Source organism: Ostrinia furnacalis, unplaced genomic scaffold (genome assembly GCF_004193835.3).
Source record: "Ostrinia furnacalis isolate ACB-3 unplaced genomic scaffold, ASM419383v2 OfSCF6417, whole genome shotgun sequence".
Lineage (NCBI taxonomy): Eukaryota > Metazoa > Arthropoda > Insecta > Lepidoptera > Crambidae > Ostrinia > Ostrinia furnacalis.
In genome coordinates, this window is record NW_021136656.1 from 76,540 (window position 1) to 93,963 (window position 17,424).

Below are 17,424 nucleotides of genomic sequence, written 5' to 3' on the forward strand. Positions count from 1 at the left end.
TTAAAATTNTAAAAATTCCCGAGATAAGTTTTTTTTTTAAATTAATATGTAGTTGGAATATTTATGTAACATACAGAAGTGTATCAAAATAATAAATTAAAATAGTTCCATTCCAAGGTTATAGAGATATCAAAATACTGTGAATGATCTATCTCGGTAAACATTTAAAACAGCATAATGACATGAAATTAACAAAGTCCTAAAAAGTTTTTAACGATGCACAGGCGAATGGAGGAAGACATCAAGTGGGATATGCGACGTAATCAAATCACCATACTAAAGAGTTTTAAATTAAAAGCGAGTGGTTGAAGGCTCGCCGGCAAACAGTCTGCAATGGTAATTTATGAATTATCTTGTGAGAGCTTATTTTTGTTTAGCGCGCGTTAATAATATTTACCCGTAAAGCAGAAAATCTTCGAAATAACTTAAACAAAGGGAACACCATTTTGTAACTGTTATTTTGTATTAATGAATGCACCGTTACCGTAGTGACATTCATTCTAATATAGGCATTATTTTGTTTTTCTTAAAGCCATAGTTAATTCCCTACACTCGCTCTGTATCGTTTCTCGGCCTTTTGCCTAAAAACATAGTGTACTCACTATGTTATTTTACGTCGCTTATTTTCTATTTCAAAACCTAGTGATTTTTAAAAACTGTTTTAGTAGACAATTGTATTTTATCGGGCACTGTTTTTGTATGAATTCATCTTAATGATATGGTCTTGTATATTCTATTCCACTTAAATATTATTTAACATTATTAAATAACTTGAAAAACAAATAAAAATGAATACCAACGCAACGAATCTGCCAAGTGCAAGAGTTTTTTATTGAGAGGCGACGCAACAAGATAAAATTGTATCGCCCCGTGAAGGCTGCAGATGACAACACAAATAAATGATGCATTTTCTTTTTAATGAAAATGGTTTGCATTTTTCTTTTTTTACTATTTAAAATGTAGCGCAAGGACACAAGATCTTTCAATTTGTACCATCTAGGTTGGATAGAAAAAAACTTATACCTTAAGCTCATAATTTTAGCATGAAATATTAAACTTTTGACCCACAATCTTGCTTTTAATTAAAATATATTAGAAATATAATATATAAGTTGTATTTTCTTCTCAACTAGTCTCGTAGACATACTCGTAAACCAATAATAAATAGTTATATTTACGAAATAAAAGAGTGGATTGTACAAAGGACAGCGGACAATTGATTGAGTGTTCTTGTAAGTGAATTTGGTTTTCTTATGAAATTGGAGAAGATAATAGTTTGCATTTATATTCGCGACCCGAACTTCCTGAACAAAATCATATTGATTTTAGGTATATTTTTTTGCGGGAGTAATATTATCCGATTGGATCGCCTACATATTATAATCAAAACTAATGCCCGTTTTCACCATCAATACCTAATGTTCAAGTGACCCCTATGAAAACAAAATTCCTGTTAAATGTTACCATAGGGGTCACTTAAAAATTAGGAATTGATGGTGAAAACGGGCATAAGTATGTCGCTTTAAAACGGACGAGATACATTTATTTGAGATGTTTCCTCGTCGATAAAATTGAAAGTTTTTTTTAGTTAAAATATCGGAATAAAAAAAAGAAACAAACTCAATGTCACATTACTTACATACTCCTTTGTATCTTTTATTATGAAAGGCTAGCAATTTAAGCGCGGGTTATACTCGCAGGCAGTGCCTTCTCGGAAAACAGTAGTACCTATATTCTTGGGGAGAAGTTTAGGTATTGCAAGCGCCTCTCAATGAAATTATCCACTTCACTCATTTTTCAGGGATGGCATTGGTACCCTTTATAATAGTCATTTGACAGAACTAAGTGCTTTTCATTGTTAAAATATAATGTTTTCTTGACAGGCCATCACTCAAAATAGAACTCGAATTTGGAACTGGATTACCAGATTGCCTTTCGCAGAATTATTATTCTCAGATTTGTACAGTCGATAGACTCACAACATCAGACTTTAAATTTTTGTTGCAATATTTTTTTATCCACAACGAGGAACCTCTTGGCCTGTATCTCAACCTGACGGTAAGTGACGATCAGGCCGAAGGTCCTATCATAACAACATAAATGCCTCGCGGCATTCTTACCATCATTTTGAGTATCGTCGAATCGCTGCAACGAGGCCTCCAATCTCCATCTATACGGCACGGATGGCCAATAAATCAATTTCGCTTCTTACCCATCGATATTCAGAGGTATAATCGAGAGATCGCAATCTAATTACAGGAGGACCATGCCATGCACGGGACAATTTAAACGCCATACGAGCAACTCGTAAAGTGATATTACCGCCTATAAATTCTTTAGTTCAACTATCTTGGATGATATTGTGATATTGTTGAATATTCTAACGTTACGATGTAATCGCTTTACATTGTAACTTAATTCGCAAATGTTGAACCCATATGAAGACCTAACTAAATTACGTAACCGAATTTAATTAATTTGAAAAGCTGCTGTACGTGTATTTATTTAAGTAAATACGCTATTTATAATTGTTTTTAAAATGATAGAGTCGTTTCAGTAAAAAATAATTGAAATATTGATTTGTACTTTCTATAAAAACAGTAATTCAAGTTTTTAACGAAAGCACAGATTGCTAATTGATATTTTATTAATGCAGATACCTACTTCGCACAGTAGTCGTTAAAATCAATCCCCAAAAGTTTAAATTTCAATACTTCCAAGAACGTAATCTGAGTTGTTCTTTAATATACAGTGTGCAGACTCGTCGCGTCCATTTCGGCAGGTCCATAATCTGACACGTAGAAAATTAAGTGTACAATTTTGTGTTGGTATAATTTTCATAGCGGCGGTCACCCGCGGTTATTTCTTCGCATTTGCAAGTCTTTGAGTGCTCACGTATGCAGAGCACGATCATCTCATCTTTATTAACAAGAAATGAGTATTTTTCTTTAAGGGGACGACTGAAGCTCTGTTACAGTTACAATTTAGATGCCATTTAAACTTAGTTGTATGATTTTCATATTAATGTCAGAAGTTATAGCGTGTGTGATTACACTCCTCTACTAGAAGCTTGACATTTATTGCTGACTGGGAAGGAAATATGATAGGTACTTTTATGTTTTACGAAAGTTGTTGAATATGCTCTACTAAGATCCTTCATCTTAGTGTAGTACCTTCAACAAGTTATGAATGAGTTTGATTAAATCTTTTACCAATATCCCTACTTATACTTGCTGAATGAAATATGGCCTCTTTACCTTGTTATTTGCATTTGCCAGGTGACAAAACAGGAAAAAACGGTTTTATACTCATACACTTTTAAAAATCTATGCTAATTTATTTGGTAGTTGGCAATTAAGTAAGTACTATATGTTAATTATTAGTTATCTAATATTATAAAACACGAATCTAAACAATTAGTTCAGATATGAACCATCGTCGACGAGGACCATGGTTCACATTTCCCATATTTTTTTAAAATAAGAAAGCGTATAACCCTTAATATTTACAACGTATAAAGTTAGATTTCTTAATTGTAGCCTACGTCTGATGAGCATCTCTTAAGCGACCACTTTATTCCATTTTCATCCCTGATTACAATTTATTAAATGTCTTTTATTTATGAATAGCAGTATGTCCATAACAAAACAATTTAACGCCTACACAGTAATTTTACAAAAATAGGCTTTCGCTCCCTAAAAAAAAGATAAATTATACCTATCGTATTCGGGATAGTCGTGGGTTCAATTCCCGCCTTAGGCAGTTCGATTTTTTCAAGTTATTTATAATTTTCAAATTAGTCATATCAATTCGTTATTTAGGTTTTGCAGACTGTTAATATAAAATACCATTTGAGTTAGTGAGCTCTTCTACAACCATAAAATTATTGTTGTTCGTTAGTCCCCCTAAAACTGAAGAACGGCTGGGCCGATTTAGCTGATTCTAGTTTTGAAACGTTTGTCCTGAAAGAAAGAGATAGATTACACCAGTATGCGTATGTAGGTGATACCTACAAGTTCACCAGGACATCTAGTTTGTTTATTAGTATTGACATAAACTACTTATATGGCCATAGTAGCCATGAATAAGTTTTTCAAACAAACATAACAATTTCAAATAAACTAAAAACTTTCAGATATACGAGTGCTTTCAAAAGTTATTTATGCACTTTATTTGCAATAAACATCCTTGACTATTCGCGATGACATTCACAGCTCACAACTATTACAACTCATTACCAAGTTTAAAACTGTTTTAGTATTAGTCTTGCTTTTCTGATGCTACGCCGTAGTCGGGGCTAAACTACGAAAAGTTTAATGATTTGCTTCGATCGAAGTACGAGTATAATTTATGTATCTTTGGTTGTTAGGGCTTTTCATTAAAAAAGGTTTCTTCGGCTGTAATTATGACCTCTTAATACCCACGGTAATTTAATATCTATAGATCAACTGTCAGAACTCTTGTAAGCATTTAAAGGTCCAAGACTCTACCGAGCCTTTTTTCGCATTCACATTCTTTTAAGTAATAACTGGTACATCATATTAATTAATTAGGACATTAGTGCGGAAAATGTGTATTTATCAGAGGCTTACAATAAAAGTAGGTGAGAAAAATATGTATGGCGATAGAATGTAGGGAAAAGCTATTGTTCTGGATTTTTGCGTGGATTCCTAGTATGTAAGAACGTTGGAGATATCTTAATAGAGATACCCGCTAGCGTATGCTATGTGAATGTGAGCTAAGCTCCTTATACACGTAATTATAACTTTCACATAAATTACGAGTATTTGAAAATTGCAATCAAAAATAAAATATTGTAAAAACATATTAAATTAATTATCTGACTATGACGTAAGTACGAGTACGTATGATCGTTAATTGACAACATAATNCCCTAAGTAATAATAAAAACACAGAATGTACTTTTTTAAGTTGCCTCAAGACACTGAGAGGTAAATAAGTAGTTAATATTATTCATGATAATTCATGCTAAATCATGTATTTCCTCATGATTTCCTCCGCCATTTTCCGCAGTTTGGCACCTCACGTCACATCATTTTACCGAAGTCAGCTCTATAGCTTCGGCGCAGTGCCGATCACTGACGTTTGTCAACAAAATGGTGCTTGACTCTTGAGACAGGCTAAATTACACCATATTGTTAATGACATTGAGCATACATTTTTTTAAATATCTTCGCGAAGTAAAACTTCTGTACGTAGTACTTATTATTATTCTGTGCCAATATCCCTACATATACTGGCTGAATGAAATATGTTAACCCTAATAACCCCTAACCTTGTTGTTTGCATTTGCAAGGTGACAAAACAGGAAAAAACTGTTTTTAAATACTCATACACTTTTAAAAATCTTTGCTAATTTATTTGGTGGTTGGCAATTAAGTAAGTACTATATGTTGTACTAAACTACTAAACTGTTGTGTACTAAAACACGAATCTAAACAATTAGTTCAGATATGACATTTCCCGTATTTTTTTAAAATAAGAAAGCGTATAGCCCTTAATATTTACAACGTATAAAGTTAGATTTCTTAATTGTAGCCTACGTCTGATGATCATCTCTTAAGCGACCACTTTATTCCATTTTCATCCCTGATTACAATTTATGAAATGTCTTTTATTTATGAATAGCAGTATGTCCATAACAAAACACTTTACGCCTACACAGTAATTTTACAAAAATAGGCTTTCGGTCCCTAGAAAAAAGATAAATAAATACCTATCGTATTCGGGATAGTCATATCAATTCGTTATTTAGGTTTTGCAGTCTGTTCATAACTAGTTGTCTCTTATGTACAAGTACATACATAATACTACTTATATAAAAATACTATTTGAGTTAGTGAGCTCTTCTACAACCATAAAATTATTGTTGTTCGTTAGTCCCCCTAAAACTGAAGGTCTGACTGATTCTGGTTTTGAAACGTTTGTCCTGAAAGAAAGAGATTATACGAGTATGTGTATGTAGGTGATACCTACAAGTTCACCATGATATCTAGTTTGTTTATTAGTATAGATATAAACTACTTATATGGCCATAGTAGCCATGAATAAGTTATTCAAACAAACATAACAAGCAATTTAAGAACTTTCAGATACACGAGTGCTTTCAAAAGTTATTTAAGCACTTTATTTGCAATAAACATCCTTGACTATTCGCGATGACATTCACAGCTCACAACTATTACAACTCATTACCAAGTTTAAAACTGTTTTAATATTAGTCTTGCTTTTCTGATGCTACGCCGTAGTCGGGGCTATGCTACGAAAAGTTTAATGATTTGCTACGATCGAAGTACGAGTATATTTAAGTATCTTTGGTTGAAAAAAAGGTTTCTTCGGCTGGAATTATGACCTCTTAATACCCACGTTAATTCAATATCCATAGTAGTCCAGTCAATGAATGCCTTAACGACGGTGTAGAGAGAAATCCGTGGAACACAATTTCTGACCTCGGGACTTTATTTAGCCTAGTTAGGTGGTGAACATAGCAAAAGTCCCCGCCCTTAGCCCTTGAGCCGGCGGGGAGAGGGGGGTTTAAAGGTACCACTTTTCGGTTTTTCGCTTAATCCTCGGAAACTATGCGTCCTAGTGACATGACTACTATGAACCAAAAAAAGCCTATTCAATTTGCTACAGGTGAGACCGTCAAGTTTTTCTATATCTTGTATAGTTTTTGCGGCATCTGCTCTAGAAGGTCTGTAAAATTGGAAATTTTATTGTTGTCTTACATGTTCCTTTCAGGAGAAAATCGACTAAATCAACATTGAGCAAACACTATAGACATGCGGGAGCATGTTAAGCCTAGTTCCATGGAGGGGACTGCACCGTGCGTATATTTAGACGAACCAATTAGAGCCACTTTTGACTCCTCATCATTCAAAAACTACTGTGCATTAACACTTCAAATTTGGCTCATGTATTGAGACTTGCAAGATATACATCAGCTTCAAATTTCATAAATATACCTCAAACGGTTATTTAGGTATTGACGTTCAAAAATCGATATTTAGAGCACTACTATCTATCTATCACATGTGAAATGTTAAAATTTACTGGTTTTTTATTTGTTCCTTTGTATTTACATAACTACCTTTCTGGATGCCAAATTTGAACCTTCGAGGTCATCTGGAAGTGGTTAGAATTTGGTCTATAGGTCAGACATGTAGATTTTTGGACGTCAATATCTAAAGAACCGTTTGAGGCATATTTATGAAATTTGAAACTGATGTATATCTTGCAAGTCTCAACACATGAGCCAAATTTGAAGTGTTAATGCACAGTAGTTTTTGAGTGATGAGGAGTCAAAAGTGGCTCAAAGTGATTCGTCTAAATATACGCACGGTGTAGTCCCCTCGCTGGAACTAGACTTAACATGCTCCCGCATGTCTAGAATGATTGCTCAATGTTGATTTAGTCGATTTTCTCCTGATGGGAACATGTAAGACAAAAATAAAATTTCCAATATTACAGACTTTCAAGAGCAGATGCCACGAAAACTATACAATTTATAGAAAAACTTATCGATCTCATCTGTAGCAAATTGAATATGCTTTTTTTGGTTCAAAGTAGTCATGTCACTAGGACGCATAGTTTCCGAGGATTAAGCGAAAAACCGAAAAGTGGCACCTTTAAACCCCCCTCTCCCCGCCGGCTCAAGGGCTAAGGGCGGGGACTTTTGCTATGTTCACCTCCTAACTAGTCTAAATAAAGTCCTGAAGTCAGAAATTGTGTTCTACAGTTTTCCATCCATAATGCTTTATTGACTGGACTATAGATCAACTGTCAGAACTCTTGTAAGCATTTAAAGGTCCAAGACTCTACCGAGCCTTTTTTCGCATTCACATTCTTTTAAGTAATAACTGGAACATCATATTAATTAATTTAGGTCATTAGTGCGGAAAAATGTGTATTTATCAGAGGCTTACAATAAAAGTAGGTGAGAGAAATATGTATGGCGATAGAATGTAGGGAAAAGCTATTGTTCTGGATTTTTGTGTGGAATCCTGGTATGTACTTTGGAGATATCTTGATAGAGATGCCCGCTAGCGTATGCTATGTGAGCTAAGCTCCATACACGTAATTACTTATAACTTTCACATAAATTACGAGTATTTGAAAATTGCAATTAAAAATAAAATATTGTAAAAACATATTGTGTGACTATGACGTAAGTACGAGTACATATGATCGTTAATTGACAACATAATTGTATGGCACAAAGATATACTACCCGCTAATACTGTGCCAGATATTTTTTTACATGTAATAACCATGTATGTGCTGTGGTGTGATTTATTACATTTTCCTTCCAATAAATTCATTCATGTTAAGAATACTAGGTAGGTAGTAGGTGAAAGTTGAATATAATGTTATGGTATGGTTATAGTAAAGGTTTACACTAATGTGTACCTCTTGTTTATCTTTTTCAAGTCTCTAATATCAAAACCTTGACATTTCTAACATGTAAGTATCATTACCATTTCGATCAAGTCGTCCATGAAAACCGATCCATTTGTTTGAATAACCTCGGGGTCGGGATATGAATTTATTAAACATCGCTTTACTCGTACCTATTTTAAGGCCAATCTTTTGTTATAAGTGTCCACTGGGAAAAGTGGAACCAATGTTAGGTATATTTTAGGCGTAGAATAAATGATATCCCGGGATAGGTTATATTTTTATAATTAGTACGCCGTGGCAGTGGCTCGTCCAAATATATTGCATCACGTCAGCCTACCATCTCCATTAACCGAGGGTGGAATTGAATTGAATTAAATTGATTTTCCTACTACACCTAATTGGGCGAGTCAATTAGATTTATCAATAAAATATTTCATTGACGTGTTGGCGGCATTGCGTGCTTTTTTCCGCCAATTCCATTATCTAGAGTGCTCGGAGAGTTAATATGGCGTGGAGTGGAGTGCGCGATACAAATCTCGACACCATTCGCGGCAATATGCTACCGAATGATGTCACCGATAGGCCAATTGATATTATGTCGTTGTTCACTTTGCCCATAATGCATGCATACCTATAACCACGGGCACTGAGGCGTAAACGTGACTGTTGAAGGTAATCTTTATGAACTTAGACGTTACGGGCGCTCATATCTATTGGAGCAACTGAATGAAATTGAACCTTCTCTTTGTATTAACTTTTAATATTAACTCTGTTGGTTACTATCTTTTTTTTATTTATTTTTTTATTTTTATTTTTGAAAGTCAAATTGAGACAACTCTAGGAACTCTACAAATGTACCTATCAATGATACAGTGCATATTATATTTAACAGTCAATATATTACTGCTTTTTTTTCATTACCTGAATCTGAATTGCTGATAAAAGTGAACCTAATTCGCTTGAAGTAAACAACTTAAAAATGCTAGATAATTTACTTCTATAAAATAAGAAATCATATCTTCGGTACTATATTTATGACGCCAGAGGCAATCAGATATTCCGAGAAAAGAAAGAAAGACGACGCAAATAGATAGGTAATGTAATTTTAATAGGATTTAATGTTCATATGTCGATAACGTGCCGGTATATTATTGAGGGGCCCAGTATCACGCAAACCGCTTTATCTGTTAAACTTTAATGACTTTCCTTTCATGTGTACTATAAATTACTTCTATAAGCACTATTGCACAAAGTCGACTAGTAACTCCACAATACATTCTACATTCATTCACACTGGAAATTCGAATGAACATAGATTTCAATTGTTTCGTACGAGTACGTTCTATTAAGCGCAATCAATGTGCTTTGACCAACGAACAGCCGTATCCTGAAATCTAGTAGATATTCGCTGGTCTAGAACTTGTAGTTCAAAACTATGCTTTAAATAAGTAACTACTTAATTTTTCCTACAAAGTTTATGTGACTGACTGAGTGACTACTGAAATGAAATAAAGTTTGAGGAATCTTGAAAATTATTTAGAGCATCACGTTGCCATTGGATTAAAAACAAAGCAACAAGGATATAAGCCATTACGACTATCTTTTTTAATGCTATTGGCGTTTGGATTGTGAAAAGTGACAATCGCAAGTGCTTGCAAATTATTTTTGTCAAAGTGAAAAGAAGATGCTCCCATGTGCATTCAGTGCTATTTGGGTGACCCAAATTCATGTTTGTTTATTTTATTACTCAATGCATTGTATTCCCAAAAAGCATTTGGAATGATCTGACAGGGATTCCCTGGAGCTTAAGGGTTTTTAGAAAAGAAAAAAACTTTTTATGTGTTTATGTGTAGGAACACCATGCATCGTGAAAAATGGATTTCCTTATAACGAAGTAGTGTACAAATATCATGTTAGCACAAATTACAGAAAGTAACACTCGGACTCAGAACTTATTTCACCATAAGATATCATCATTACCATAATTTAAGTAGTTCTTAATTACTGAATTTTCAGAACAAATGAATATGATTTTTAGGTTTGAAAGTCCATCGGTTGCATTTGGTAGGTTCCAGTAGTCTACCAGTCGTTGATAAAAATGTGAAAAAAATAGGGAGTCTAGAAATCCTAATTCGTGTTAACGTCTCGCGCTCGCGTTTCTCGTCTCTGGCCAAAATAGATTTCTCCCTTTTTTATTTTTCTCGATATTCGGAGAAGTGCCTGTTAAAACGCTCTCGGGTCCTGACAGTAAAAGTTGCTGATAAAAGGCGCTGGGTTGTTGAAAATTGGAAAAGTTGATTAATGAATCTGCCTTGTGATGGGCAGAATATCGGAGTGATTGCGGGTGACACTTCGGCAGATACGAGGGCCTGCTGTGACAAGTAAAATGCAAGTCTACTTAAGTGTTTTATTAGCTAACAATTTATACTCATCATCTATAGAATGATGATTATTCTAATGCAAACGCTAATCATAATCTATATGTAAAATTTTCTCTACACTTTTTGTCACGAGTACAGTGTGTTTAAAAATATTTTTATGTTGCAGGCATCTGTGGATCCTTCGGCAATGAAATCTTGAACTGCAGTAAGACTATGAGGTAGATGGCGATCATACTAATTGCCTGAAAATTTAACAGTCGGTAAATATCAATGAAAAACATCCTAATTACCTATTTTTAAGGATCTTAATCTACAACAAGAGAAGTAGAGTCTAAAATAAATAAGTTAACATTTATTAAGTCAGAATGATATTTGATGATACAAAAAATATTATGACGTGTTTGGAAAGACCAAACATTAAAACCTTATGGATACCCAGGTATTTTTATATTGACTAACTCTACTGCTAACAAATAACGTTCTGGTTATTTTGATTTGAGTCATGTGTGTTGTACTTTGGACACTGGCAAGGGCATGTATTTACCTACCATGCTCTAGGTGTTTTGCCACGGTGTTTTATCAGAATAGAGTAACGCTGGTATTTAGATAAGAATTACTATTTGTTACTCGTATCATATCCTTTTAGTGGATTTATGTAGGTGTTAGCTAGTCATTCAGACTACATAGTAGTAAAGTAAATTAAATCTGCTAAGCAGTAGATTATACCGCATATTGTTGTGTGGAAAATGAGAAATTAACTTTTAGTACAAAACCAAATAAACCATAACCAATTAACCATAGGATGTGACTAACAAAAGTAAATATGTCTGCAGGTATTTTAAAAACAGTTGAATTATTAATGGCACCTACACAGTCAGCATCAAATATTTCGTGATACCCAAAGTAGCCAAAAAGTTCGCAAAATGTCTTTGTTACCTACACTTGGAATAAGGTTGTGTAGTCAATTTATTAGCCACTTTGGGTGTTACGAACTATTTGACGCTGATTGTACATGATTACCAAATTATATTAAATTAAATAAACTAGCGGCCACCCGCGATTTCGTACGCGTGGATCCCGTTTTGCCCCTTGAGGGGTTCAATTTTGCAAAATTCCGTCTTAGTGAGCATCTACGTTCTAAAAGAAACCCCATGCAGAGACTCCTAGCACTTATAGTTTCTGAGATTTCGTAATGGGTGAGTCAGTCAATGACCTCTCGCTTTTATATAGGTATATAGATATATTAAAGGTTACCTACCGAGGTGAGTAGCTCCCTGTTAACGTTAGCGTAACCTTTAAGGCTCACCACAGCTGGGTTCATTTCAATGGCCTGAATGAAGTGATCGATCTGCAAAATACGAACAATGATCTTGAATCTCCATCAAACAGTGGAGGCAGTCTATTGAACGATCACATTTAATATGGACATGACTAATATGTGTGTGAAAAGGCGTCTTCTGTCTAATCTTGTACCTAAACAATAACTATGTGATTATAATGTAGCGGCTTTGAAGTGTATAAGAAATAATGCATCTCTACTAAAATATCCTTCATAGTTAGTTTTAAAAAAAAAGTCATAATAAACAACAACTGTAGGAAAACTCTACTTTTGCTAAGTGGGCTGTAATCAAACCATGAGAACTGGCATAACTTCGAATTATTTGTTGTTTACAAGTAAACTTCCTGAACATCGCGGCATCGGTACAATCTTTACAACTTAGCGCGAATTGTTCGGAGTTTTGTTTCTCCGGTATATTTCACTTCAGCTTAATTTGAGCTGAGATTTTTCAGACATAAATTAAACACAAACCTCTGAATTTTAATATTTTAGATATAAACTTTAATTTAAAGTATTTTTTAGTGCTTAATGTTCGTAAAGTTCATCTTGGTCAGTATAATTTAAAGCAATAAATCATACAAAATGTAACTTACTTCCTTTTGCGTTGGCCGATCTACAGATAGAACATCTATACTCAAAAGAGTCTCCTGAACGCCGTCTGCCACCTTATTAAAAAAAGATTGAAATTAAATAAGATGCGTATTATATAGTGATACCACCATCACCGGTGTACAGGGTGTTGATTTCAATCCTCGCCATATTTATTTAGGTGATCTATATGACTTATAGTATAAACGCATTATCCACCAAAAAAATTACAAACGAAAAAAAGAATTTTTAGCGAATATTTTCCGTGCGACATCAACTCTACTTACTGTGGCTCGCTATACTGCAATAGTTTACACTGCGGCACCCATCGAGCGGATAACTAAAGGAAGCCACGTATAGTAGGTATTTTTCTTTGACTAATTAAAATTAAAGTTCGTTTTAAATTTTTTTAGAAGTCAATTATTTTACTGATTCATGATCTGAACACTTAGAGTAGGCGCACACCGTTGATTTTTCGTCGGCCGATAGTTTAGTCGGGCAGTTGATCAGCATGGGCATGTATCACTCGTTTATCATGTCGGATAACCTACTGAAGGAAGCCACGTAAAGTAGGTATTTTTCTTTGACTAACTAAAGTTAAAGTTTGTTTTAAATTTTTTTAGAAGTCAATTATTTTACTGATTCATGATCTGAACACTTAGAGTAGGCGCACACCGTTGATTTTTCGTCGGCCGATAGTTTAGTCGGGCAGTTGATCAGCATGGGCATGTATGGGAGTGCGCACACTACGCCGATTCGATTTGGCCGATTCTTCATACAATTTAAAATCGGGCACAACTATCGGCCAACTAAAAATCAACGGTGTGCGCCTACTCTTAAGCTACTGAATCAACTCCTTAATGGCGAGGATTTTTTATTTATTTATAGGATTGAAATCAACATCCTGTATACGCCTAAACATTTCTGAATATTCATGAAAAATATCGAGACACACCTTAAAAGGGTCTAACTGTATTATATTTAAAGTTTGAATAGCAAACTTGAAAACCCTTTCAAGTTTCAATAGAAGAACCTAAGGTAGGTATAGATTTTTTTCCAAGAAAAACAAAGAAGGTTCCTCGATATTTTTCATGAATATTTTGTAGCGATGCAGTCGCGCTGCTGTAGCGCATCAGTAGCGCGTTGGCATCACTTCTGTAGTGCGTTGCAAATGCGACTAACGCGCGACAAAAAGTCGCCGTGGGCGAGGGCCCTAAGATTTAGCGCCTGGTCGACATTGTACTAACCAAAAATGTTTAGTACCTACTATCTAAACGCTGGGTCATCTACAACTACGAGTAGGTATATTACCTTTTGCGTAGAATTGTGCGAGCAGTCAGCGAAGATGAACAGCAGTGTGGAGCAGTAGACGGTGTCCACGAACAGGCCGATTTCCTTGAAGCTGAAGCCGATGCCGTGGTCCACTATCTCCGACAACGCTCCGTATACGGCGATTGTAATGTTTGTAAACCTAATTTAATATACCCCATACATAAATGCGAATGCTCTTCATAAAATACTTAATAGATTTTTTTCTGTTTCATTTATGTAGGGGAGACCGAGGAAAGTTGCGACATTTTGATTGTGTTTTTTAGTTCAAGTCTCGAGCTAACAAATGCGCGCTTATGTGAGCTCGCTGATTGTTATTAAGTTTACAAAAATCGACAACTCTCCTCTGTCACAACTCTCTTTCGGTCTCCCCTACGATGTTATTTAGATTTTTTTTAAAATAAATTTTTTTTAAATAAATTCTTTTATTTAAATTTAATGAATGATGTTATTTAGATAATGACCTATTTTACAATACATGCAAAAATGAAGTTAATTAAATAAAGTGCCTTTGATTTAATTTTATATCAATTTAGACTTACATGAAGAGGCAGTAAGTAGAATAAGTTCGAGCGTAAGCGTTTCCTAGTAATTGAAGTAGTTCGGAGAGATTTAGCCACAAGTAGCGATACCGGGAAATTAATTTAGCTGAGCACTCTATTCCAACGTCCTGTTAAAAATGAAAGTTTTATGAATGTAAAATAGTAGAAACATAAGATGCTAATAGAGAAACAATAGTACATTACCCTACGAAAGCACTCTGAAAGACTTTGCGATGCAATTTTGATTCCTCTGCAGTTTATATACCACAAAGCGCAGTTCATGTTGATCATCGTTATGATATGGTAGTATGCCGCTGTGTGTTTTAATAGAAATCCATCCAGAAGGGCACAAAGACTAAGAAGAAATCCTATGGCTAACAGCAGACATCCAATGCTTATGATAACTATCACAGTCTTCAAATTGGGGAATTGAAGGTTTTCGCCCGTTACTCTGTAGTATCGGACCTGTAATTTGAGTAAGTTAACTTAATAAGGCTTATATGAAAAAAAAAATTAAATAAGAAATTAAAAACTAACTTGAAACTTTCCCCAATTGGTTTTATAAATGGCAACTTGGTGAGCCACTCCCCATCCAACAAAAGGTATCCAGAAATGAGGCACAAGAAACACGACGAAGAGAATAGCGTAGATGTAGTCGTCAAACTTTTTGATGGAGCGAAGAATCAAGATGCGTTCGTAACCGACGACTAAGACGACGACGGTGGTAGCGATGTAGAAACAGATTGCGTAGGCAGTGGCTGAAGAGCGCCAACTGAAGGTGATTGTACCTGGAAATATGAAAATTACTTTAAAACCATGCCTGAAATTTCGTTTCCAGTGTAGTTAAGAGGTATCTCTACTTACAAAGTCGTTTTACCCTAAACCACGCTACGGATATAACAGAGATAAATGTTCAGTGTAATTACCTACATGAAATATTCACACGGCAGTTTCAGTGAAATGACACTTTGCAATTTGATAAAAGTTACAAATGAACAGCAAGATTTGTTAAACATTTTTATTAATTTAAATCAATTAGCTCGAGTGGCGACCACAGGACGGAAGACGTAGTTTGGGCAGATCCCCCACTACGTGGACAGACGATATGGTGAAAGCCGCGGGAAGTAAATAGGTACCTGGACGCGGGCAGCGCAGGACCGGTAATTATGGAAATGCTTGGGGGAGGCCTTTTTCAGGCAGTGGACGTCATTTGGCTGAAACGAACCAATTAGCTATACATAGAGCTATCTTACCTGGCCTAGACCTGGTGATAGGCATGACGGCGAGAGCGCGGAACAGCACCAGCAGCAACTTGTGGTCGCGATAGAACTGGTCGTGGATTTCACACGTGTCTCCATCTTGCGACGAGAGCAGATCACGCTGTTCTTGCTCCTACAATAATAACCAATAAATACTTAATTTGTATCACTTGTAACTTGTAAGCGTAAGGCATAAAAAATAAAAGCCCCGTGACGGGGATACGGTGTAAGGGGACGATGGGAATACTTAGACAACATTATCTTATCCATGTGGCATGCAGGGTTGCTGGTCTAAGTATTTATTATTTTTTGTAAAATACTTATACCTTTTTGTCGCCTGTAAGACCGCCAGAATTTATAATATAAATAAAATTACCTACTAAGCTATCTTGTTTTTCAGGCTTGTTACCATTGTTACATCCATTAATAACGCACACACAAACTATTAATTAGGACTTAAAAGTGTATCAAGCTCTCCGTTACCGAGAAAAATACATGCAGAAAACGTCTTTGTGACCACAAGATATGCAGCTTACGACAAAATAGATTAATTAAAAGTTTTAGTAGTACTTATTACTATTCTGTGGTTTTAGCAAGGTCCAATATTTTTAAAGAGTTTTACTTGCATTTCCTTACATTTCATAGCTTGTAAACATTCCGAGCCCGATTTTTTTGGCCTGGTTATAATGAACGTGTGCACATTCATCGGACATAGGTCCGGCGAGAAAATTATCAGCAAACAAAGGATATCCATTTTTTTATCATCGTCCAATGAAAAAAGGAATTCTACAAAAGACCTAAGTATACCTACTAATTTTGATGCTCTTTGGCCAGTATGCTAACACCCGCTATTACAGATATCAAGAATACACAGAATAAACAGAAATAGATCTAAAGTGATGATAGACCCGTTTATGGATCACAGGCTGTGAACACGCGGGGTGACTTGAGCGGATCGTCGGACCATACAATTCGAGATGGGTGTGTCTACAATAGAACTCTCTGGACGTCTAGTTATTAATCTTAAACTTACATAATCCCTTTGATTCCTCTCATAAACGTGTTTATTACTCTGCACTTGCTTCATATCATTTTGGTAGAGCGTGTTGTTAATCCCTTCATCAAAAAGGTGATCTGGTATCATTTCAGTTTTGGTACGTACCGTCACCTAGAAGTTTAGAAGTGTGAATGACGCGTCTCAAAATTAATCGTTCGTTGGGCGAGTCAACCTCCTAAAATATGCAAGACTCGAGACATTATCGTGCAGGTAAACAAGAAGTGTAAATTTCATTAAATTTTAAAGCAAACGACGATGTCGCTCTTTGCATTTCAATGTTATTTGCCAGCTCAACAACATGACTGATCTAAATTATGAATTTAATTAGTTATTCTAAAAACTACTTTAGCTTTTTTTTAAATGCTCTATTTTAGTCTTCTTCATTTCAGTTGAAACTGTGATAGAGCAGAACAGAACTAAATAATAATTAGGTATGAGTAGTTACCTACTAGTAATTTAAGACTTGAGTTTTGAGAATAATAAACAACATTACCTCATAATTAAAACA

General features: G+C 35.0%; 1 protein-coding gene across 1 annotated transcript; it reads right to left on the reverse strand.

Moving 5' to 3' along the window:
• Positions 1 to 10,824: 10,824 nt before the first annotated feature.
• LOC114362372 (gustatory and odorant receptor 22) lies at positions 10,825 to 17,202 on the reverse strand. The gene is made up of 9 exons (XM_028317754.1): positions 16,893 to 17,202; positions 15,854 to 15,992; positions 15,138 to 15,388; positions 14,805 to 15,065; positions 14,601 to 14,728; positions 14,041 to 14,200; positions 12,735 to 12,806; positions 12,061 to 12,150; positions 10,825 to 11,044 (listed from the first exon to the last, which is right to left on the reverse strand). Exons 1-9 carry the CDS (start codon positions 17,001 to 17,003, stop codon positions 10,958 to 10,960), a joined length of 1,299 nt encoding a protein of 432 aa, XP_028173555.1. The 5' UTR covers positions 17,004 to 17,202; the 3' UTR covers positions 10,825 to 10,957.
• Between the last annotated feature and the right edge of the window lie 222 nt (positions 17,203 to 17,424).

What these genes read in the sequence shown, in the direction of transcription:
- LOC114362372 (XM_028317754.1), bottom strand. Translation starts at nt 17,003, where the DNA reads ATGATACCAGATCACCTTTTTGATGAAGGGATTAACAACACGCTCTAC. An exon ending in CCAATTGGGGAAAGTTTCAA is followed by an intron (nt 15,066 to 15,137) that starts GTTAGTTTTTAA and finishes CTCAAATTACAG; the next exon opens with GTCCGATACTACAGAGTAAC. An exon ending in CGCACAATTCTACGCAAAAG is followed by an intron (nt 12,807 to 14,040) that starts GTAATATACCTA and finishes TTTTTTAATAAG; the next exon opens with GTGGCAGACGGCGTTCAGGA.